The 26,428-nt window shown below is 42.8% G+C and overlaps 1 protein-coding gene across 1 annotated transcript in view; it reads left to right on the top strand.

Annotated features, from left to right (window-relative positions):
* Nucleotides 1–26,428, top strand: part of LOC126469952 (lysosomal acid glucosylceramidase-like) — a 167,195-nt gene that overhangs the window by 117,577 nt on the left and 23,190 nt on the right. The window contains exons 7-8 of the mRNA XM_050097405.1: nt 2,865–3,009; nt 10,531–10,610. Coding sequence (XP_049953362.1) covers nt 2,865–3,009; nt 10,531–10,610 — 225 coding nt within the window. The remainder of the gene's footprint in view (nt 1–2,864; nt 3,010–10,530; nt 10,611–26,428) is intronic.

Raw genomic sequence — 26,428 nt, 5'->3', positions numbered from 1 at the left:
AAAACCGCTCATCAGTGGCACATTCCATTTCTCCAATATTTGCGGTGCAACTTTTAGGTGATTAATCCTCTTACACACCGTCAGCCCAAAAAGTTCCAAGATTGATTTTATTTCTGGTGTACAAGCGACATCAGAGCAACAGCTACCATGGCAGCTTCAACTAACAATAATAAAATACATACGTGGATTCGACCAGTCAGTCCCTAGCAAGCTGTGCTACGCAGTGGATGTGCTGCCGCAGTGTGTTATCGTTATTGTGTCACAGAACGCAGTCGGGCAACGAACTGAACAATTCCAAATCAAGAATGTCATGAAGAAGAGGAAAGTGTGTGCGAAGTTCGTCCCGCACACTTTGACTCCGGAACGAAGTCAACGACACATGGACGCCTGTCGCGATTTGATATAACAGATATACGCAAACTTGGTTTTATAAATACGAATATACCACAAAACGACGAACAGCCCTAATATAAATCATATTCCTTGCTAAAAATATACACCACTTTTAAAGACTACCTCTGTAATCCTTCGGTTGTAACTGTTGCGCGAGCAGCAGGTCGTATGCTTTGGAATGTAGCAACCATCGCAAAATCAAGTTCGTGGCTGACGCGGACCGTTATTATTTTTGGACTTCATACGAAACTTTACTCCGTTCTCTCCATAGTTGCATTTGGCACACTTGGTCAACCGATACCGTTCTGCTCACAGAGGTAACCAGTGTCCCTGAATTGTCGATACCACCGCACAGAACTCTGTTTACATGGCGATTGCTTTCCATAATTTCTTCTGAATGAGCACTAGTCTATTGTAACAGATAAATGTCTCGCAAATTCCAAAACACAAAAGCACTCTTTTCTTGCTTTGTCACTATTTTCTCAGAGCTCTGACTCTTAAAGCCAAATGCCGAGCACAATGCACGCTCGATGAGTGAAGCTCATGCATCAGTCGTACTAATACATGTAATACGAGGGTAAGTCAAATGAAAGCCTTAAATATTTTCGCTTACGAAGTGCATAAATTCCTTTAGAAAAAAATTGTTTTGGTAGTCCGCTAACCACTCATACACAGCTTGGCGTACCTCTTCATCAGAACGGAACTTCTTTCCTATCATTGCGTCTTTGAGTGGTCCAAACATATCGAAATCACTTGAAGCAAGGTCTGGTGAGTATGGTGGATGAGGAAGACACTCAAAATGCAGGTCTGTGATTGTTGCAACTGTTGTACGGGCAGTGTGGGGCCTTGAATAGTCATGTTGCAAAAGGACACCTGCTGACAGCAATCCACGTCGCTTTGATTTGATTGCAGGCCGCAGTTGATTTCTTAGGAGATCTGTGTGTGATGCACTTGTGACAATGGTCCCTCTAGGCATGTCATGCCCCAAAATGACGCCTTCTTCGTCCCAAAAGAGAGTCAGCATAACTTTCCCTGCTGATGGTTCGGTTCGAAACTTCTTTGGTTTTGGTGATGAGGAATGGCGCCATTCCTTGCTCGCTCTCTTCGTTTCCGGTTGGTGGAAGTGAACCCAGGTTTCGTCCCATGAACGATTCTTGCAAGGAAGCCATCACCTTCTCGTTCAAAGCGCCGAAGAAGTTCTTCACAAGCATCAACACGTCGTTCTCTCATATCAGGAGTCATCTGCCGTGGCTCCCATCTTGCAGACACTTTGTGAAACTGGAGCACATCATGCACGATGTGGTGTGCTGACCCATGGCTAATCTGTAAACATGCTGCAGTGTCATTCAGTGTCACTCGGCGGTTTTCTGTCACTATGACTTCAACTGCTACAATGTTCTGTGGAATCACAACTCGTTGTGCCTGACCTGGACTGTGGTATCGATAGCAACGATGCCACGGCTTAGATGCAAGTTAAGTTGGCACTACGACAGACACCGACGACAGCGCCCTCTAGCAGGCGCTGTTGAGGTCTACGAGCGCCCCTGAAGATTCGGCCCATTTCATCAAGTGCAGACAGCCAGGAAACACCACTTCAGCTTAGTTTGCTATTGAGGCTATGTACGAGTTACGACGGAATACGGTTTTGGATCTACGGGCTTTTCAGTTGTATAGTTACGTATGTCATAGACTAATAATTAAATGTACTTTCACGTAAAAAGCTGTACAGAGAGTCTTACCTCACCTGCTCCTACTCACTTCCTACATTCGGCCTACGCTTCAGTTTACAGGAGCAGACCCACGCGCTGCCTTCTAGGCGGGATACAAAATGGAAGAGGAGCATCTTCCACTGAAGTCACACCATTTGCGATCTTGCTACTCCATTCGTAGACTTGCTGCCGTGACAAACATGCATCACCGTACTGAACCTTCATTCGTCGATGAATTTCAATAGGTTTCACACCTTCACTACGCAAAAATCGAATAACAGAACGTCGTTCTTCTCTGTTGCAAGTCGCAAGTGAGGCGGCCATCTTTGTACTGATACTGCGACGGTATGTGTGCATCTGCACTATGCTGCCACCTACAGGCCATTCTGGACGCTGTTTGTAGCACGCTTACCAACTTACAGGATAACGGCGCGAAATTTCGATTTGTTATTACAAATTTAAGGTTTTCATTTGACACACTCTCGTACTTGGGAAAACAGAACTCTGGTAACAAATAAATCATTTATAGCAGCCCTGTCGTTCTGCTTGTTAATGAGCAGGAAAGTTTCACTCTTAAGCAGCTCTTGACGTTGGTTAACATTTTGGATTCGGCTGTTAGTTGCTGGAAGCAAATTAGTATACAATACGGCTTGGAACGGCGGGCTGCAGATTGACCCGCGGTCGCGGCCCCGGCGCAGCCCAGCCTTGGCGCTCCCGTAGAGCGCGTGGGCCCCGCTTAGTCACCGCCGCCTCCTGTTCCAGATCCTCACCAACGAGACGGTGACGCAGTACGCCAAGTTCGTGGGCGTCCACTGGTACACCGACCAATTCTCGCCGGCCTCCATGCTGGACGATGTGCACCAGCTGTCTCCCGAGACCCAGATCCTCTACACCGAGGCCTGCAATGGTGAGCCATCTACTCGTCGCTTTTCATTCAGCCAGCGCCCTCCAGTGGGAAAGCTCATACCGCACAACTCCATTACTATATCTTCCTTACTTTATATTGTTGTAATATGTACACTACTGGCCATTGAAATTGCTACACCAAGAAGAAATGCAGATGATAAATGGGTATTCATTGAACAAATATATCATGCTAGAACTGACATGGGATTATATTTGCACGGTTTTTGGGTGCATAGATCCTGAGAAATCAGTACCCAGAACAACCACCTCCGGCCGTAATAACGGGCCTTGATACGCCTGGGCATTGAGTCAAACAGAGCTTGGATGGCGTGTACAGGTACAGCTGCCCATGCGGCTGCAACACGATACCCCAGTTCATCGAGAGTAGTGACTGGCGTATTGTGACGAGCCAGTTGCTCGGCCACCATTGACTAGACCTTTTCAGTTGGTGAGAGATCTGGAGAATGTGCTGGCCAGGGCAGCAGTCGAACATTTTCTGTATCCAGAAAGGCCCGTACAGGACCTGCAACATGCCGTCGTGCATTATCCTGCTCAAATGTAGGGTTTAGCGGGGATCGAATGAACGGTAGAGCCACGGGTCGTAACTCATTGAAATGTAACTGCCACTGTTCAAAGTGCCATTAATGCTTCCAATGTGCGTTCACCGCTATGTCGCCAGACACGGATGCGACCATCATGATGCTGTAAACAGAACCTGGATTCATCCGAAAAAATGACTTTTGCCACTCTTGCACCCAGGTTCGTCGTTGAGTATACCATCGCAGGCGCTCCTGTCTGTGATGCAGCGTCAAGGGTAACCGCAGGCATAGTCTCCGAGCTGATAGTCCATGCTGCACCAAACGACGTCGAACTGTTCGTGCAGATTGTTGTTGTCTTGCAAACGTCCCCATCTGTCGACTCAGGGATCGAGACGTGGCTGCACGATCCGTTACTGCCATGCGGATAAGATGCCTGTCATCTCGACTGCTAGTGATACGAGGCCGTTGGGATCCAGCACGACGTTCCGTATTACCCTCCTGAACCCACCGATTCCATATTCTGCTAACAGGCATTGGATCTCGACCAACGCGAGCAGCAGTGTCGCGATACGATAAACCTCAATCGCGATAGGCTACAATCCGACCTTTATCGAAGTCGGAAACGTGATGGTACGCATTTCTCCTCCTTACACGAGGCATCACAACAATGTTTCACCAGGCAACGCCGGTCAACTGCTGTTTGTGTATGAGAAATTGGTTGGAAACTTTCCTCATGTCAGCACGTTGTAGGTGTCGCCACCGGCGCTAATCTTGTGTGAATGCTCTGAAAAGCTAAGCATTTGCATATCACAGCATCTTCTTCCTGTCGGTTAAATTTCGCGTCTGTAGCACGGCATCTACGTGGTGTAGCAACTTTAATGGCCAGTAGTGTAATTACCCACACACACAGACGAAGGAAGCATCTAGGAGCTCACGATTAGTGTGAGATGATTAAGTATAGGTGGTTGAGAATTGGAACTTGGGCATCATGAAGTTTACGCTGTAAAAACACTGCTACTCGCAACGTATTCCGATGCGATTTCACTATATGTCTTGATTGCACAGTTTTATTCATCGACTACCGCTTTCGAAAAAATATTACCATGATTTCTGCACGGAACTACAAAAATGGCTCTGAGCACTATGGGACAACTTCTGAGGTCATCAGTCCCGTAGAACTTAGAACTACTTAAATCTAACTAACCTAAGGACATCACACACATACTTGCCCGAGGCACTATTCGAACCTGCGACCGTAACGGTCGCGCGGTTCCAGACTGAAGCGCCTAGAACCGCTTGACCACTCCGGCCGGCACGGAACTACACTCATGCTCATAAATTAAGGATAACTGCAGAATGTGGTGCCACACAACGTCGCACTACACAAAACTGGCGCTAATAGCATAAGCACATAGGGAACACACACGACACAGCTCTGTAAGTCCACGGTACAGGTGATAAGTTGAGAAAACCGTCCCGAAACACATGTGCTACAAAACGCCACTGTTTCCTGCGCATGTACCACGACATAAATATGGGATATAATCACCATGCACACGTACACAGGCCGCACAACGGGTTGGCACAATTCCTTTGTCAAAGACATGCAGGTTTGTACGTGCACCAATCATAAGCCCACTCCACACCATCAAACCACGACCTCCATACAGGTCCCTTTCAAGAACATTAAGGGGTTGGTATCTGGTTCCTGGTTCACGCCAGATGAAAACCCGGCGAAAATCACTGTTCAGACTATAGCTGGACTCGTCCGTGAACATAAGCTGGGACCACTGTTCCAGTGACCATGTACTGTGTTCTTGACACCAGGCTTTATGGGCTCGCCTGTGACCAGGGGTCAGTGGAATGCACCTAGCAGGTCTCCGGGCGTATAAATCATGTCTGTTCAGTCGTATGTAGACTGTGTGTCTGGAGACAACTGTTCCAGTGGCTGCGGTAAGGTCCCGAGCAAGGCTACCTGCAGTACTCCGTGGCTGTCTGTGGGCACTGATGGTGAGATACCGGTCTTCTCGTGGTGTTGTACACTGTGGACGTCTCGTACGGTAGCACCTGGACACGTTTCCTGTCTCATGGAATCGTTGCCATAATCTTGAGATCACACTTTGTGGCACACGGAGGGCCCCTGCTACGACCTGCTGTGTTTGACCAGCCTCCAGTCGCTCTAGTATTCTACCCCTCATAACCTCATCAATATGTGTTCTTTGAGCCATTTTCAACATACAGACACCATTAGCACGTCTGAAAACGTCTGTACAGTTACTCGCTGCGCCGTACTCTGATAAGCACCAACACACCTCTGTGTATGTGAACTGCTGCCAGCGCCATCGTGCGACGTCCGCAGGTCAGATGCACCGCATGGTCATACCCCGAGGTGATTTAAACCCGCAAACCGCCCATCAGAGCGTTGTTTCACCATGTATCAGCATTATCTTCAATTTAAGAGCATGAGTCTATTTCCATAGAGGAAATGTGCTGAATGCCTTTAAAAAAACACTTTCTTCACTTTAATCTCCACGAATAATAGCGTAATTTTTTTAAAAATATTTGCACAGTTTTTGGAAAAAACGGCAAAGCCTACAGAGAAGTGTCACTGACTTTCAGTAGAAGTTTCGTATTAACCCTTTTTCAAATATTTACATAATACGCTCTTACTCGTGACATACATTGCCCATCTTCAAAAACAACAATAGAAAAATACAAAATAAATATACTTTATCACCTAAAAACATAGAAAAATTGGCCATCTGATTAATGTTATAGTAGAATTTTATGTACCTATAAATGTTTTTCACTTTTTAAATTTCTCAATGTTCTCTCCTGACATAAGAAGATGCGCGGGTACAGGGTGAAAATTATTTAAATACACAAACTCTCGTGGGTTGCTCGAGACACTGAAACAAATGTCTTTCTCTAACGTCATATTTTCGTGTGAGGATTTTTTAAACTTCGAGACTAACTTTTTCTGGATGAAAATTAATCGAATCAACAAACTCTTTGAGGTTCCATGGGACACTGAAAGAACTTGTTTGTAATCTGTTTCCTTGTGGGGCACCATTTTACAAGTACATCATATCTTACTAAATGTAGACAAAAATTTCTTTATTGACGAGAGACAACAACATGAGCACAACATAATTACTTCAATTACAGTAGAGGTTCAAACATGCCTCCACTGACTTGTAAACAAAGGTTACACCGAAGGAGTCAAGTTCTGTCTAACAAGACCAAAATTGCTGTAGTGTCCTTAATTCTGCTACTATTCTGGCAACCAGATCCCCTTTTGATTCGACAGGGGTTTTGTAAACAAGTTTGCGCATCTCTCACGACACAAAAACTCCAGAGGGTCTAAATCAGGGGGTCGTTTAGGCCGTGGTGCAGAACCATCTCTGCTGGTACACTTTTATGGAAACTGTTGATTCAAGAATTGACGCACAGGTCGACTGAAACCTTCCCGTCGTGCTAGAAATGGCACGTCATCCAGCAATTCTGCCAATGTTCGAGATGTACAGCTAAATTTGAATGTCAAGCAGCTATTATGACTGAACAACGGATTATGCCTGCTACCAGTACAACAGGAACCGTTTCAAGAACAAGTCAGTCATTGCAAAAATGGTTCAAATGGCTCTAAGCACTATGGGACTTAACATCTGAGGTCATCAGTCCCCTATACTTATAACTACTTATACCTAATTAACCTAAGGACATTATAAACATCCATGCCCGAGGCAGGATTCGAACCTGCGACCGTAGCAGCAGCGCGGTTCCGGACTGAAGCGCCTAGAACCGCTTGGCCACAGTGACCGCCCAGTCATCGCAACTGAAGCACCCCTCTGCCCCATGGCTAGCCTGCAGCTGTATTTACCTGGAAAAAGCAGTAGTCTACAACTGCCATTCCTGTTCTCATAAGCAGCGAATGAATTATGTAACGACTAAATTGAAGTAAAGCAACCTCTGTATGGACGGCGGCCAGGCTCCATTCGAGGCGAGAAGGGCGAGACCATCGCATGTGTTCCAGTAAATGATACCTCGACGCCGATCCTCTAGGCTGGCTTCTTTCACTCGCACAGCACCAGCGGACTCCCGTTCCCAGATGTGCTCTCGTTGCCAGCCACGTATAGGTGACGCAAGCAGACTGTAGCGCCGCTGGTTTGGGTGCCGTAGTCGAGTATTGTTGCACAGAAGTAACAACACCCTCGTATTCATTATCAATTGTTTCTTACATTCTTCTTATACAGGGTGATTCAGGAGGAATGTCACATAATTTGTGAGGTAATTCTAAATGTGAAAATAAACCGAAAAAGTCCTATGAACCTGTGTCCAATTTTCGAAATTCTGCATAGGCGGTGTATTGGACAAAGTAGTGGTGGGACAGATGTCTGATCCATCCTACAAGAGGTGTTCAAAAAATCCTCCGCCCATCTCAATGCACTTGTCAATGCATTGGAGGATGTGCTGTGTTGCACATCGAACATTATCTTGGCAAGTTTTAATGCGGGCAGCAGAATCGTTCATGCGAGTGAGGAGTTCTTCAGGTGTATCCACCTCCGTAGCGAACACATCCCTCTTTAACCGCCAGTCGGGGTGGCCGAGAGGTTCTAGGCGCTACAGTCTGGAACCGCGCGACCGATATGGTCGCAGGTTCGAATCCTGCCTCGGGCATGGATGTGTGTGATGTCGTTAGGTTAGTTAGGTTTAAGTAGTTCTAAGTTCTATGGGACTGATGACCTCAGAAGTTAAGTCCCATATTGCTCAGAGCCATTTTGAACCTCTTTATTCAGCCCCATAAACAGAAGTACATTTGGATTAGGTTGGGTGATCTGGCAGGCCATTTAATGGGTCTGGCGCAGCCAAACCACTGTTGAGGAAATGCGTTATGCAGGTACAGTGAATTGGTGACCCATTATGTTGTAGGTACATTTTCTGTCATTGGTCTAATGTCACATCTTCCAAAAGTACATGTAGGTCTTCTGTCAGGATATATGCTTATGCTGCGGCTGTCATACGAACTGGCAGGAACACAGGCTGTATCACCAGGTTATCAATCATACGACACAAGACGCCCACTGAGAACGTAACTAGGAATCTTGTTTTCCTAGTGTTGTATGGGTTCTACATCGCCCATGTATAAGAATTGTGGGTGTTCATTGTGTGTAAATGTAGTCTCATCTATAAATAAAGTCTGTTGCATGATGTCTCTGTGCACAGCCAACCATTCTACTAATTGCTGTCTGCTTACTGAGTCACTTGGCTGCAGATGTTGCACAGGCTGCACATAGAATGGGTACAAGCCCTAGGAATGTAACGCACACTACACTCGCGTTTGTGGAATATCGAGCTGATGGATAATGCATCGTATACCGGTGGTGTGACTCCGTTGTACCATTACAGTAATGACTTTCCTTTCCTCAAGTGACAGGACAGCCTCACGTTCTGTTATTAAGTGTACATGTGGTAGTGTTCTATATTCATTTAATGTTTGAGTAAAGTTTGTGGTAAGCTGCTATGGGACCAAACTGCTGAGGTCATCCGTCGCTAGGCTTACACATTACCTAAATTAACTTACGCTAAGGACAACACACATACCCATGCCCGAGGGAGGACTCGAACCTCCGACTGGGGAGCCGCGCGAACCGTGGCAAGGCGCCCCAGACCGCACGGCTACCACGCGCTGCTGATGTTTGAAAAAACCTCGGAAATACGCTAGCACAGCGGGTTCATCGGTCAGAGAAACGTCTCCGATATTTTGTCACAGCAGCATAGGCACTGTCATTACAGTACCTACACTCAAACAACATATCTGCATATTCTGCCTAAGCAAATGTATGCGGCATGTTGGTATTCGTGGACACAATGGTCTTGCTCAATTAAACAACGCTCAAGCTTGACAAGCACACGGCCTCACGATTGCGTGCTGGGTACGCTTACAGCTGTTGACTCGGTTCTATGTCATAGTGATGCCATCTGCTGGAGAACCACCAAATCTCTTGTAGGATGGATCAGTCGTTGTCGCACCATTATTCTGCCCACTACAGCGCCTACACAGCATTTCAGTAAGTAATATTCACACTTCTCTTCGTATCCATTCTTCGATGTGTGTAGTCTTTAACTCGCACCATTTCTCTAACGATCGAAAATCGAACCTATGTTTATAGGACGTTTTCGGTTTATTTTCACATTTAGAGCCGCCTCACACATTATGTGACATTCCACTTCATTCACCCTCTATGTGTTGCTGTTATTGTGACTCTTCCCTTATTCAATGTGTTTGAAACTTTATTGTTTGTTTTATTTGGAATATACGCGTATTTGGCCAGCTTTTGTAAGCAGATTCAGATGTAAATATAGCCCCTAACTGCATACTGAAATTCCTGGAATGTCTAAACGTTTCTGGTAGTGAAATAGTTCATCCCCAGACACACATCGATGGCGAGCCCTCTGTTGGAACAAATCTTTTAAGTGTTCGATGTAATCTGATGAAATTAAATACAGCAATTCATTCCGACTGCTTTTAAACCCAAAACTGTTCCTTTCGATCACCATTTTTAGTAATTTGTTTGACTGAAGCAGCAGACTTTAGATAAAATAAATTCATAAATAACAGTCTGTGCGTGTGTTGTCACCAATTTACTGTGCTTCCAGTAAGAAATAAACTTCGCAGCATCTGAATAGTTCTGTTCTATGATATTAGGTCAAAAATCGTTCGTTTCCAGACAGACTCTAAAACCATAATACTTCTGTATTTTTGACATTCAATGATCGTTGATGGTGACTTAAACAATACAATTTATATTGCTTGATTGTGATTCTATTTATAATTACGATGTTATTTTCTAAATAATTACCTCAGAATATATCCACCGTACTTGCGGTTTGTAAATTAGATTCTGATTACCTTTTCTTTGCCTCGGATAATTTTCTGATCTCTGTGAAAACAGCAGACAACGTCCTGTACCATTTTGTTGCAGGACTGAGGGACATGGGTGAAGTCGCTGTTCTCCTCGGTTCGTGGGAAAGAGGGGAGAAGTACGCCACGAGTATTATAGAGGTAAGGAGGCTACAAACATCTAATATTTGCCTTCAAAAGTACCCAGTTGAAGACCTATATTTTGACACTACAACTCCATATAAAATTAGAATACCGTCACAAATTGGCTTCTGTTTTCTACTTTTGGCAATAGTTTATCACCGTTTTCACCCTTTGTGATGAATTCATCGCCATGAACGAAACATGTTAACGATATTAACTTTTTGCATGTATAAAGATGGGTATGTCATGTAATTAATATCATATAGCAATATCACGTGGATGGGTTGAATAGCATCCTCCGATTTTGTAACACTCATCCAGTTGAAAATTCCTGGCAGATTAAAACTGTGTGCCGGACCGAGACTCGAACTCGAGTTCGAGTCTCGGTCCGGCATACAGTTTTAATGTGCCAGGAAGTTTTATATCAGTGCACACTCCACTGCAGAGTGAAAATCTCATTCTGGACTCACCCAGTTGTTCGCAAAACTTAGTTATCTGTGTGTATTTATTTATACTTCTCTACTGCGCAGTTTTGAGGTGTGAGAACGAATGTAATGTATCAGTGTATTATGTACGCAATGGAATTTTTAAAACGCTGTTTTAAGAGGTGGCACTGTCACTCATAAATACCCCCTGGAGGAAATGTTTAGAGTACAAATTATACAAAACATTAACTGTTACCCAATAAGAATACCATTGCAATATCAATTTATTCAATGGATTATTCCAAACAGTGTGAGGCTAATCAAATATCCAGTCTTGTGCCCTACTGACACAGATCAAATACTTCCTCCGAGCCGCGCGGGATTAGCCGAGGGTCATGGACTGCGCGGCTGGTCCCGGCGGAGGTTCGAGTCCTCCCTCGGGCATGGGTGTGTGTGTTTGTCCTTAGGATAATTTAGATTAAGTAGTGTGTAAGATTAGGGACTGATGACCTTAGCAGTTAAGTCCCATAAGATTTCACACACATCTGAACATTTTTGAACTTCCTCCGATCGATGTTAATAAATACATACCAAACGAACAAATTAAATGATGGGGGGAGAGCTATGCTGCTACTGAGAGGATAAATTCTGGACTTGACAAAACAGTTTGTTTGCAGTAAGACCCACATGATGAACATGAACGAGAAATAAGCTATAGAGGGACCAGTGAACATATAAAAACTTGAAGTGTCTACAGTAAACTAATATTGACTATATTCTGCTTAATTCTTCCAAGTTGTGAATAACGCGATCTGGAATTTTCTAGAACTTCGCTTCCATAATGGAAAACTAGAAGAATCTACTCCACTCAGTTAATGTGAAACGTCAGTGGAGAAAATTTTACAAATGATCCCAACAGTTTAAAGTACATGCCCTGAATGCTGGAGTGGGTGTCTATTTCACCGTCTCAGACAGCGAGATGGCGGCCTGCACTGACGGCTCTCGAAGTATCCGGCGCTGCGAGCACGGCTGAGGCTCTGCAGTATTTTCAATACTGAAACCTAAATCCTCAGACAGCAGACTATTGTCCAGGAACTGCTAAGTCCAAGCTGTATCAAAATAGCTCCACTGCCAACAACCAAGGTAAGACGTGAACTCCCAGCCGAGGAGGAGAATTTCAGAACCTTATTAATCGTAAGTATACAACAGAGAAAGAGATCTCCACAGAATTGTATGCCAGACGTAAGACGAGAACTCCCAGCCAAGAGGCGGAGTTCCGAATCGACTTAAACGAACGGCAAAGTTCTCCACACGAGCTACTCCCTCTACACGAGCTATCACCTGTAATAGAAGTTCTATCGAGCCCAAGGGCTCTGACAGAAGTCTGTCCAGCTAGCTGGCCCAGGCAGATCTCTCTCGCCTTTCCTAAAAACTCATGGCTGTCCAGCTCATCTCTGGTTACCTCCCCCTACGTAGGAGCAGGCATAGTGCATTCTTTTCTGACTCCCACTCTCCTCACTGTTAAACACCTTTGGTAAACTAGAAACTCAAGTTTGGTTTCTTCCACTGAACTGCCTAGAACAGAATTTCTCTACTCTTATTTCACACAGTTCTTTGGATGTTCGGGGGAGGAGACCAGACAGCGAGGTCATCGGTCTCATTGGATTAGGGAAGGACGGGGAAGGAAGTCGACCGTGCTCTTTCAAAGGGACCACCCTGGTATTTGCCTGAAGCGATTTAGGGAAATCACGGAAAGCCTAAATCAGGATTTCCGGACGCAGGATTGAACCGTCGTCCTCCCGATGACGAGTCCAGTGTGCTAGCCACTGCGCCACCTCTCTCGGTTTCAGGCAGTTCTACCAATTGGAAACGTCCGCTTTAAAAATCGCGGGAAAGAGGTTGGACGAAGTGACTCTGCTAACGGCTGATGGCGCTAGCCCACTGCCCGACACATTCCAGGCGGCTTCTGCATCATCATCATCATCATCATCATCATCATTTAAGACTGATTATGCCTTTCAGCATTCAGTCTGGAGCATAGCCCCCTTATAAAATTCCTCCACGATCCCCTATTCAGTGCTAACATTGGTGCCTCTTCTGATGTTAAACCTATTACTTCAAAATCATTCTTAACCGAATCCAGGTGCCTTCTCCTTGGTCTGCCCCGACTCCTCCTACCCTCTACTGCTGAACCCATGAGTCTCTTGGGTAACCTTGCTTCTCCCATGCGTGTAACATGACCCCACCATCTAAGCCTGTTCGCCCTGACTGCTACATCTATAGAGTTCATTCCCAGTTTTTCTTTGATTTCCTCATTGTGGACACCCTCCTGCCATTGTTCCCATCTACTAGTACCTGCAATCATCCTAACTACTTTCATATCCGTAACTTCAACCTTGTTGATAAGGTAACCTGAATCCACCCAGCTTTCGCTCCCATACAACAAAGTTGGTCGAAAGATTGAACGGTGCACAGATAATTTAGTCTTGGTACTGACTTCCTTCTTGCAGAAGAGAGTAGATGGTAGCTGAGCGCTCCCTGCTTTAGCTTTGCTACACCTCGCTTCCAGTTTTTTCACTATGTTGCCATCCTGTGGGAATATGCATCCTAAGTACTTGAAACCGTCCACCTGTTCTAACTTTGTTCCTCCTATTTGGCACTCAATCCGTTTATATTTCTTTCCCACTGACATTACTTTCGTTTTGGAGATGCTAATCTTCATACCATAGTCCTTACATTTCTGATCTAGCTCTGAAATATTACTTTGCAAACTTTCAATCGAATCTGCCATCACAACTAAGTCATCCGCATATGCAAGACTGCTTATTTTGTGTTCACATATCTTAATCTCACCTAGCCAGTCTATTGTTTTCAACATATGATCCATAAATAATATGAACAACAGTGGAGACAGGTTGCAGCCTTGTCTTACCCCTGAAACTACTCTGAACCATGAACTCAATTTACCGTCAACTCTAACTGCTGCCTGACTATCCATGTAAAGACCTTTAATTGCTTGCAAAAGTTTGCCTCCTATTCCATAATCTTGTAGAACAGACAATAACTTCCTCCTAGGAACCCGGTCATATGCCTTTTCTAGATCTATAAAGCATAGATACAATTCCCTGTTCCACTCATAACACTTCTCCATTATTTGCCGTAAGCTAAAGATCTGGTCCTGACAACCTCTAAGAGGCCTAAACCCACACTGATTTTCATCCAATTGGTCCTCAACTAATACTCGCACTTTCCTTTCAACAATACCTGAGAAGATTTTACCCACGACGCTGATTAAAGAGATACCTCTGTTGTTGTTACAATCTTTTCTGTTTCCATGTTTAAAGATTGGTGTGATTACTGCTTTTGTCCAGTCTGATGGAACCTGTCCCGACTCCCAGGCTATTTCAATTATCCTGTGTAGCCATTTAAGACCTGACATTCCACTGTATTTGATGAGTTCCGACTTAATTTCATCCACCCCAGCTGCTTTATTGCATTGCAATCTATTGACCATTTTCTCCACTTCCTCAAATGTGATCCTATTTCCATCATCATTCCTATCCCATTCTACCTCAAAATCTGAAACATTACTGATTGTATTTTCACCTACATTGAGCAACTCTTCAAAATATTCCCTCCATCTGCCCAAGGCATCCACAGGATTCACCAGCAGTTTTCCTGACCTGTCCAAAATACTTGTCATTTCCTTCTTACCTCCCTTTCAAAGACTGCTAATTACACTCCAGAATGGTTTTGCAGCAGCTTGACCCAAAGTCTCAAACCTTTTTCCAAAGTCTTCCCAAGATTTCTTCTTGGATGCTGCAATTATCTGTTTGGCTTTGTTTCTTTCTTCAACATAACTTTTTCTGTTTACCTGAGTTCTAGTATGTAGCCATTTTTGATACGCCTTCTTTTTTCTTTTACAGGCTGCCTTGACTGTGTCATTCCACCAAGCTGTTTGCTTCATCCTATTTTTACACACTACTGTTCCACGACATTCTTTAGCCACTTCTAGTACTGTGTCCCTGTACCTTGTCCATTCCTTTTCCAATGGCTGTAATTGACTACATTCAACTAACTGGTACCTTTCTGAGATCGCTGTTATATACTTGTGCCTGATTTCCTTATCCTGAAGTTTCTACACTCTTATCCTCCTACATATGGACCTGACTTCCTGCACTTTCGGCCTTACACTCCCAATTTCACTGCAGATTAAATAATGATCAGTGTCATCAAAGAATCCCCTGAATACACGTGTGTCCCTCACAGCCTTCCTGAATTCCTGATCTGTTATTAAATAGTCAATGACAGATCTGGTTCCCCTGCCTTCCCACGTATACCGGTGAATGTTCTTATGTTTAAAAAAGGAGTTTGTGATTACTAAGCCCATACTGGCACAGAAATCCAAGAGTTGTTTCCCGTTCCTGTTGGCCTCCATATCCTCTCCAAATTTACCTATAACCTTTTCATACCCTTCTGTTCGATTTCCAATACTGGCGTTAAAATCACCCATGAGCAGAACACTGTCCTTGTCCTTTACTCTAACAACTACATCAATGAGTGCCTCATAAAAACTATCCATCTTATCTTGATCTGTCCCTTCACAATGCGAATATACTGACACAATCCTAATTTTCTTCCTAGACTCTGTCAAATCTATCCACATCAGTCGTTCGTTTACATACCTTATTGCAACTACGATGGGTTCCATTTCTTTCCTGATGTGAAGCCTTACACCCCATTGTGCTATTCCTGCTTTGACTCCTGACAGGTAGACCTTGTATTCTCCCACTTCCTCTTCTTTCTCACCCCTTACCCGAATGTCACTAACAGCTAAAACGTCCAGCCCCATCTTACTTGCAGCCTCTGCCAGCTCTACCTTCTTCCCAGAGTAGCCCCCATTGATATTAATAGCTCCCCATCTCACTACCATTTGTTTGCCAAGTCGTATCTTAGGAGTCCCTGGTTTGTCAGTTAGAGGTGGGACTCCGTCACCTCGAAAGGTCCGAGGCATTTTGCTCTGATTGTTGCCAGCATCATATTTAAAGTACCAGGGAAGCAGGTTGCTAGCCTTACTTGCCCCGAGTCCCATTGGGTATTACCCCTAACGGTTGAGGGACTAACCGGTGGATTTGGTAGTCTTTGCTGTATGAGCACAAAGGTGACCAAGACTCAGAATATGTCCGAGATGCCCTGCCTTATTCCAAAGTAGCTGGTGCATTGTCTAAAAAAATTTGTCGGCTGTCATTGTACGCCGCTTGCCCTCTCATTCCATTCTGGACGCATGCTCGTGAAAGCTGGCACCATCGGCGTCTCCGGGTCAGCGACAACTCGCTTGCAGTATCAGTGCCGCTGTTGCATCTCCAGACACTACCTGAAAGGCCGTTTGTGCGCGCAGCCATCGGCTAGCACCCCGCTGTCTTTCCTGTTCGCCCGCTTCTGGCTGCACTCCGGCCGAGGTCCCATTGTCCCATTCCTCCACCGAGATTTTCACAGCAACACTAGCTTCAGGGCCAATCACCTAGCCTGATTCAGTTATTAGTGCCAAGATGTGCTTGTCGTTATCAGTCACATTCTGTGTTTATAATAAAACGGCCCTCCTCCTTTAAAATGATATCAGAACCCAGTGTAATTCCATGTCATAGTGTGTTTTGAAAGCGCTTACAGCATTAAACCTTGGTCAAAGTATTATTGTGGCCAGTAATAATCAAGTTCTGGTGTTTCAGACTCGAATAACAGCCGGTCTTCGTGAATGTGATGTGTGGTAACGTGAAACTTCGACCGTCCCCCCAACCTCCCCCCCTCCCCCCCTCTCTCTCTCAAACAGTTTATTCCAGTGTGGGACATTGTGCCGATAATGGGTGGGCATGTTCTTCCGGAAAACTTAGCAAAACGATCACTACCAGAATCAGGTGCCATTTTACTCTGATAGCAAACGTGATGGGTGCTTACAGCGAGTAGTTAAAACTGCTGACGCGGGGTTGCGGGTTGTGGATGTGAGAGGAGGCAGCGGGAGCGGTCTAGAATGGTGTACCATGTAATGTTCTTCACCATACTTAGTGGTATCCTGTATGGAGCTTCTTATGCACGTCCATTAAATTTCATTTTACTGTACTCGTAATACAGCCACATTTATATCTACATCTATACTCCACAAGCCACCTTACAGTGTGTGGCGGAGGGTACTTTATCTAACAGTGACTCTTCACTCTTTTGCTGTTCCACTTGCATATGATTTGCGAGAAGAACGGTCAGTAATGTCTGTGTGGGTTCGAATCTCTCTTTTCATGATTTTCGTAGGCAGCAATATATTGGTTGGTTCTTCTAGGAGCATATGTTCTCGGAACTTGAACAGTAGACAATTTTTACTTGGCAGTTTACGCCCAAACTGCCATACAACCCCTTTTATAATGTAACATGTACAACCTACTAGTTAGTGTAGTCAACTGTTTAGTGCTGCACAGAAACTGCAGACAGAATTTACTACTCCCAATTATTTAAAAGCTATTTATTTCCTCCTTCCCTTTTCTTATGGTCATGAAGAGCTGTCATTTTCTGGAACCTTAAAGCTTCCTTTAGGAGATTCATGACAGGGAGGTTAACTTAAATGGACCAGAGTGCTATAAACTTATTTGGCGCTGAAGGCAGCCCCAAAGCAGGTAAAGAATAGGGAAGTTGTAGTGTCTTGTCTTTGGACAGCAGCTGCAGGAGGGCAGGCTACATCCCATTAAACAGCATTGTGCGGGACACTATAAGAAATCCTTTCTGGCGAGATAGAGATCTGAAAGCCAAGTGAAGCACTCACAACTTGAGACCGTGAGACCAGTAATATGTCTGCAGCCATGCCACAAAGTAACGTTCGTTTAATCCGAGTAAGCGAGTAAGAAGAACTCTGATTGCCTCACAATAACTCCACTCCGTCTTCAGGCCACGAGTGGCCTACCGGGACCATCCGACCGCCGTGTCATCCTCAGTGGAGGATGCGGACAGGAGGGGCGTGTGGTCAGCACACCGCTCTCCCGGTCGTTATGATGGTGTTCTTTGACCGGAGCCGCTACTATTCGGTCCAGTAGCTCCTCAATTGGCATCACGAGGCTGAGTGCACCCCGAAAAATGGCAACAGCGCATCCAAGTGCCGACCACGCCAGACAGCGCGTAACTTCGGTGATCTCACGGGAACCGGTGTATCCACTGTGGCAAAGCTGTTGCCTTCTCACAATAACTCACAATAATTATTTCAGTTGGTTGTGCTTTTTCCCATGTGTGTTAATGCAGAAAGTTTCTGGTTGACGGCTGTTGGAAAGCTGTCATATAATGAGACAGATTTTCTGCTTTCCCTCCTGCACCGCACTGTTATTGACAACCATGACAGAATCGACAAGAGTACGAATCTGTTAAAGTAGTTTATTAAATTATCATTGGCCAGAATACTCAGTGTCTAATGCAGTTGGCTGGCAAGATTCCTACACTGGATGAACGAGCTACGTTTTTGGGGAGATATCAGTGAGTACACTTTCAGAGGCAAATTGAACAGTAGATCTGTTCTCAGTCGTTGAAAAGTACTACAGAGACGGATGTCTCCTACTCAGAGCAGAGTGCCGAGGTACTCAGAATTTTCAGTTGCTGCTGCATACATCTTCCACACTCATTCCATCCAAGAGTGGTAAGCATGAGCCTTTAGTGCAGTCACTGAGCTGAGGGTATGCGAAGGTAATTAATGTACATCAGGTTTTAGTTGTGCAGTTTTAAAATTCTCTGCCTGCCGGTTGCACCCATCGCGCACTTTGGTGAGTGTATTTGTGTTTGTACTTGCTTTTCTGGGTTCCTTCTTCAAATCACTAACCATTTTTGCGGTCATTGGTCATATCTGTGCTGCAGTATCACATTATGCTTTTGTGTGTCCATGCACCAACGCAAAGGCTATAATTTATAATTGCAATCTTTTGTCCACTTATTAACTCTTTACATGCCCGACGCAGTGTGTAAATCATTTATTTGATGGCTTATGGTTGTAAGCCATCAAACAGCGCCTGCTAGTTTCCTTTTCTAGTGAGATGAGCCCCTTCATTAATACATCCGTGTGAGGTGTGGTACCTGTATTTTCATGCTTAACTGGGCCATCCTCTACAGTTTTAATTCAATAAGACGTTACCCGTAGCACAACATTGTTTCTCTTACATTTGCATGATCTTAGGGGTATGCTAAGCAGCTCAGATGACACCTCAAACCACATCGTGGTGCAGAACTCTTCTTTTGCAGCGCCTGGGACTGGAGTTGAGTGGGCGTGTCCGTGACAATTTCGCACTTACTAAATGAACCTAAAACGAAACATGCTGCTCTCCTTTCAATTTTCTCTATTTCCTCTATCAATCCTGTCTGATACGGTCCCCATACTGACGAGCAGCATTCAAGTTTTGGCCGAACGAATGTTTTGCAAGCTGCTCCCTTTGTTGATGGATTATATTTCCAGAGGATTCTTCCAGTGAATCGCTGTCCGCCATCTGCCTTCTTCGCGATTAATTTTATGTGGCTGTTCCTCTTCAAATCGATCCGCATAGATACTCCCAGATATTTTACAGAAGAAACTGCTTCCAGTGACTGTTCTGCAATTTTCTAATGACACGATAAAGGATCTTTCCGTCCGTGTATTCGCAATACGTTACATCTGTTTAAGATGTCGTTCAGTTGGGACTCCCTGCGCCATGCGTCGTTCCTCTATAGGTCTACCTGCATTTCTCTACAATTTTCTAGCTTTGTGACTTCTCTGCGTACAACAGCATCATCCGCGAAAAGCCTCTGCTTGTGAAAAGTAATAGTCCTGAAACACTCCATTGAGGCAGGCCCGAAATTAATTTTATGTTTGAACGCTTCTCACCGTTCAGAATGACTTGCTGTGTTCTCAGTCCAATCACAGAGCTGGTCTGATATTCCATACTCTCGTATTTTGTTCATTAGGCGGATCAGTATGCATTCCAGAAGTCAAGCAACACGGCATCTGTCTGGGCGCCTCTATCTACTGCTTTCTCTGTCTCGTGCACGAAGACAACGATCTGGGCTTCACACAATCGTTGTTTTCGGAACCCATGTCGGTTCCTACAAAGGAAATTCTCGGTCTCCAGAATCGTTATAGAACGCGAACATAAAACACGTTCCAAGTTTCTACAACAAATCGACGTTAGAGATATGGGCCTATTGTTTTGTGCGTTTGTTTCACGTCCCTTCATGTAAATGGGAATGACCCTTTTTTTCGAAACATTATCATTGCTTAGATAGTATGGTACACTGGTGCTACAAGAGAGGCAAGTTCTTTCGCATATTCTTTGTAGAATAGAAATGGTATCCCGAGAGGCCCAGCTGCCTTTCCTCTGTTGAGCGACTTCAGTGCTTTGCTATCCTTTGTTCACTCATTTCGACATCCGTAATTTTGTCATTCGTGCGAAGATTTAAAGGAGGAAGAACGATGTGATCTTCCTCTGTGAAACAGTGCTGGAAAAGACGTTTAATATTTCTGCCTTCTCTGTGTCATTCTCTGTTTCAGAGCCATCATAGTTACAGTGTGTCTGGACAGTTGTCTTCGACCCGTTCACTGATTTAACTCAAGTCTAGAACTTCTTTCCATTTTCTGTCAATTTTTTTATATGCTGAGTTTGTGAAGGTCTTCCTCTTGAATATAACATCCGATTTTTCTGAAATTGTAACCATTTGTTTATCTGTGCATGTACAGTGCTGAACAAAACGAGCGAGACCCCTCGCCTTTTCGTTATGCTGATCCGCACAACTTTAAAGTCTGCTCCACAGCTTAACAGGCAAGGCGACGAAGTGCTACCAACATACTATACACAGGCGTGAAATTGAAAAACTATTCGAACTTTGTCAGACTGTTTTCAGTCGTGAGTACGGCTATATTAATGCTGATAAATGTGTTAAACACATCACGTAAATATAAGATATAATTGAAAGAAGAAACGCTAATTAGTATGAACTGTACTAATAAAAATGAACTTCAGCTTATAGAGATAGCATAACTGTTTCAGTTAGACAAAGTATTCCAGATAGTTACGAATTAGCGAAATATTATGCGCATTCGGCCGCAAAATGGTCTGTGTCTACGTTCAGACCAGTCATACTGGATTACCGTTGCTGACCTGCCATGAAAGTGTGCAAATTTAGCAATGCGTGAAGATTCATTACGAAATTCAGTTTAAAATCATTCATTGACACACTTAAGTCAATACAATTATTGACAGCAACGGAAAAAGTAGGCGGTAATACGTATGAAATTCTACAAGAGTTTCTTATTGACATCCACAGGTCACAGGGCGCCAGTACGGAATAAAGGTAGCAATAAAACGTATTGGGTGCGCGAGAATTTCTTAAAATTGCTTTACTGATAGTCTATCTGCCTCCATCGATATTAGAAGCGAAAACAAACCAGACCTCCCTTGCAGCAGCAAACACCTTTCGCACAACCCAGGCAAACAGCGCTATATTATTACCCCAGACATGAATATGCCGGCAATTTCGAATGGAAATTGTAAAATGATCTGCAGTTTCTGTTGCATAGAGCTTTCTGGACTAAAAGAAAAAATTTTCTACCTTTATGTCACCGCTTATGTGACAATCATTCGGGATGTTTATCGAAATAACAAAATATTGTTATTAGCAAGTAAATTTAGTAGGATAATTCTGCACTACCCCAGGAAATAAACGGCGACATAGCTGGCAAACGTATTCTACAATGTTTCGAATTCTTCGTTAGACTCGCCACAGCTATAAAACGTTCATTAGCCGAAGTGTTTCTTAAGCTAGCTAGCAATGGGAATGCTCACACTTCTAAAACGCGGTGCCATTAATACTGGGATTTGAATTACCACGTGTATAGGCAAATGGATTTTATTTGCATTGCTGTAAACGTGATTTGGATCGAAAGCGTAGCTACGATTAAGATGCTGATGTATCGACTGCAAATAGAACATTTAGAATAAAGAGTAGGGGAATTATTTACGTGGCCCTCATCTTCAGTAACTACATCGGTAAAAATGGAACCGTACTAGTCTCACTTTCTTGACCGTCTATCTGTCTACCCAACCCTTAAAACCCGTTTACCTCCAGTACGGGTACACATAATAAGCGGAAATGTACCGCACTTCCTGCGGTATATGGTCCCTTGGTGGTGTAAAAAAGTTAGCTTCTTCGTCAACGCAATCTAAAGATACGGCCGTTTACGTAAACAAAAATTTACGCGAAAGGTCAAAAACTGGCTCTAAGAACTATGCGACCAAATTTCTCAGGTCATCAGTCCCCTAGACCTACTAAAACAGTTATGTTATCTCGATAAGCTGAAATTCATTTTCATTAGTACAGTTCATACTAATTAGCGTTTCTTCTTTCATTTATGTCTTATATTTATGTGTTGTGTTTAACACACTAATCAGTGTTAATATAGTCTTACACATGGTTAGCTCAGATAGTTTGTCAATTTCACGCCTATGCATAGTATGTTGGTAGCACTTCGTCGCCTTGCCTGTTATACTGTGTAGCAGACTTTAAAGCCGTGCGGATCAGCATAACGAAAAGGCGAGGGGTCTCGCTCGTTTTGTCCACGACTGTACATCACGTCAACCGATGTCTTAATTCCTTCGTGGTGCGTTGCTTTTTTTGTCGTAGAGTGTATGTGGTTGTAGTAGAGAGCGTGGTACACAAATACTGACTTGACATGTGTGACTCTGCTAACGCCAAGAAGAACAATCATTGGCGTAATAACATCATTATTTAAACAATATTGACCTGTAATTATGTAAGAACTTCTTAGTATGCAATACTAATTGATCATTCAGCAGATCATTTGGGGAGTCGATTGGACAGTTATATATTTTCATTTCTTCTAATTTATCCATTTTCTTGCTCTTGTGTAGCGAAAGCATGATCTGTAATGACACATCAATTCTTTCACTTGGTGATCATTCTCTTTTAAATGCTTACTGAATCTTAAAGTGTATATCTGTTTTCCTAATATATTCTTTAAGGTTACCGTGAAAAGAGCACCCTGTTTGTGCAATGTAATAGTTGTCGCATGTTTTTCACATAATCTTGTAAATATCGGGCCTCCTCATAGGGCTGGTTTCATTTGTACTATGTGTCTTTTGCCTAAGTTGTTGTTGGCTTGAAAACCCAACTGGACGTTAATTTTGTCAAATTCTTTTGCAGTTTTGTTCGAGACAACACCCACATATGGAATGGTAGCAAACATATACTTTTTCATTTTTAATTCTTCTCTAATTAGGGTAATATCTATAATATTGAGATATTATTCTCTCTAATTTTCTTTTTATATAATTTTGCGAGTATTTTTGGTCTACACCTATTGTTGAAAGCAATATCTTGTAGAATTTGAAATTCTTTCTAGCTGTTCAGTAGAAGATTGATGAGTTTATGTACAATAAAGTTTAAGTAACCCTTTTGTCGTTAGCTGATGACAAGACTGGTTATTAATCATACAGTCAGTAATTGTTGGTTTTCAGAATATTCTGATCACGTATCTGCTGCTAAGTCAAGGAAATTAATGGTGTTTTTTTCTACAGTTTTATTTGTTGAACTGAACCTTGTGATAGGGGCTATTTAGATCCCTACCTCATTCAGGCAGCTATCAAATAGTACTACTGTCTCACTGATATATCTTTTATAGAAACAAACTTTGTGGCTGATTATTTTAATTTTTCAAAAATCGCACTTCTACATTATTTTTATAAATGTCAGCCAATGTCCCGGCCAGACCATCCTGTTGTATTTAAAATTCCCCTTCGAAAGCGATATGGTTATGGTCTGTGATCAACTCTAACAGCTTAATGATTTGAGTAATTTCAGTCAGTGACAGTGTTTTATATTTAATTAGGACGCCCCATATCAACACAACGGGTGCAGCTACTGATATGTTTGTATACATATTAGCTCCATCAAATGATACTAGTATACCAGTTTCCATACTTTAAGGTGTTTCATTTCTTGGGTGACATCTTGTGAATTATGTACACTATATCGGTTTTCATACGCGCAGTATTCTTCCAGCAGTCCATCCACTTTTTAACTTAATTTATACGCAGAGTTACTTATGCAGTTAACATTGGACATAATTTGAATGTTATCTTCATTTATTATTTGTTGTACTCTGAGTTTTGGGGGCATTAGGATTTATATTTATACATACTCTAGCCCCCCTATCGTTCAGGAGAAAGTTACAATTCTTTGCCTTTTTTTCTTAGTATGTCATTGAAAATTGCAATGTTATCTTTATTTAGTACAGTAATTTTGAGGTTAGCAAAACGTTCTGTTATTTTAGCCTCATAATCAACCTTGTTAATAATTACAATGCATTTATATCCAAGGCCTGTTTTGTTTTCTGTCACTAATTAATGCTTTTACTGGTCCCACAATCTCTGTTACTTACATGATAACTACTTTTGTGCATATATATTTGCTCTTTCATAATTCTAGCAACATTACTTGTTATCAGACTTTGTTCTTCCACTCGTAACCTAGCCATACCCAAAGCAATTTAGTACTTACAACCAAATCTTTAATATACTGACTACCATGAGGCCACTGGCGATCACAGCAGATCTGTCTGCTGTGGCTGCCAGCGACCACGTGGCAGTCAATGTCTTAATTGTATTGCCTTGTAACTTGTCTGCTACATTAAATTTAAGACGTTTATTTAATTCCCTTATCTTTTTTCTGTAGAACTGATGTTAATTAAATTCACTGTTTTCTTAGAAAATTAGCGTTACTATGCATTATTTTACTAGTTTTATGTTGAGACATACCAACAGTGAGAATGAGATTAGACATTTTCTTAGAATGCGTAAACCTGACCTTTTTCACTCGGTTAATGTACATACTCACTCACAACAACACATAATCGTATTGTAGGAGTGAAAGCACTTCACCCTACACAACTGAGAAGAATAAAACTTTACAGTAAGAACATTGTTATGTTTATAACTATCATTAATTTGTTCTTTAAGTAACAGTCGTTTACATACCAACATTGCTCATCTCATTGCTTTTGATATTGGTTTGGAAACCAAATGGATATATTTAGGTATCACTTGTTTAGCCCTATACTTTTTGTTAAATCTATTATGTTTCATCGATTTAACTCATTTTATCTTTACCCACTGGAAACGAAGAACATCCTCATATCCATGGCTCGGTAAGAAGTGATTGATTTTTTCTTCGCTGGGGATCACAGTCATGTAGACCTTTTTGAATGTAATTTCTGCCTTTGAATGTTTATTAGTATTCAGTTATTTCACACAATCGCGATTTTGGCTTTGCAGCCAATATGAAGAGCATTGTGAACTGAAAATTCAATAAAATGTAGTTCATTCAGTGCAGGTCATAATATGAAGAACATAACAGTCGTTACGTATTCGAGTATAATTACTTCGATATCAAAAATGTCTGACATGGCTGCATGATACGTCATCGTCTATTTTTTTCCTTACTCTTATTTCATCCCCCTCGTCACATATAGGCAAAGGATGGACTTTTAGCTGTACATTCAATCCATCCCTTACTCAAAAACACTAGCCAAAAGATGAGATACTTACAAGTGAATTACAAATGTTTTAAAGGGAAAATTACAAAAAGGTTTTACATTTGACAAACTTAAGTTTTTCGTTTTTAATTTAAGTATGAATAAAAAATTTAAAACAGAAAACTATAAGAGTGTATTTAAAATATTTAAATCATGATACAAAACACTTATGTAAAACTTAAAAAAGATGCACTTCACTCTCACTAAAAGTGGAAGGATCGGCTCTGGGAAACGTCTTCTATGTCGAAGGCGAATGAGACTGGACATTGGGGATGGTAGGAGGTCGGAGGTATAAGAATAGAGGATTTATGCACAATAACGATGGAGCAGAAGTGGATTTTTAGAGGCAGGACTGGAGTAGTTGGAAAGGTTGCTGAGGACACACATTGAATGGAGAGAAGGTGTTGTGGTAAGAAGGGGGAGGGGAAATGGGTCGGGAAATACGCTAATCGCTGAGGTGAGGTGGACAGGGTGGTAGGAGGAGGATTTTAGAGGTTTTCCACACTTCACGATATTAACCTGTAGAGAGGATAGTGGTATAAAGGACTGCTTTCCAGAAGAAGAGTTAATAGGGAGTGTAGAGTTGAGTCTGGCGCATGTCTGGTGTCAGTCCCGGCATTTTTTAACATTTAATAACTTCCTGATATATCTCAGTATTTGTCAGTGGCATATGAGTGTATCCCAGTCATGAATCTAAAGTAAGAAGTGATGTTAGCAATGAGAGTTTCGGACAAGGAGTAGAGAGTGAGAGTATGGTTGCAGGGAGAGCAGGGTGCTAAGCGTCTTTTTTTTTCGCTGACTTTTGTCTAAGAGCA

This window comes from Schistocerca serialis, chromosome 1, assembly GCF_023864345.2.
Source record: "Schistocerca serialis cubense isolate TAMUIC-IGC-003099 chromosome 1, iqSchSeri2.2, whole genome shotgun sequence".
Lineage (NCBI taxonomy): Eukaryota > Metazoa > Arthropoda > Insecta > Orthoptera > Acrididae > Schistocerca > Schistocerca serialis.
The sequence above is the reverse complement of the archived record's forward strand: the minus strand, read 5'-3'. Positions and strand labels throughout refer to the sequence as shown.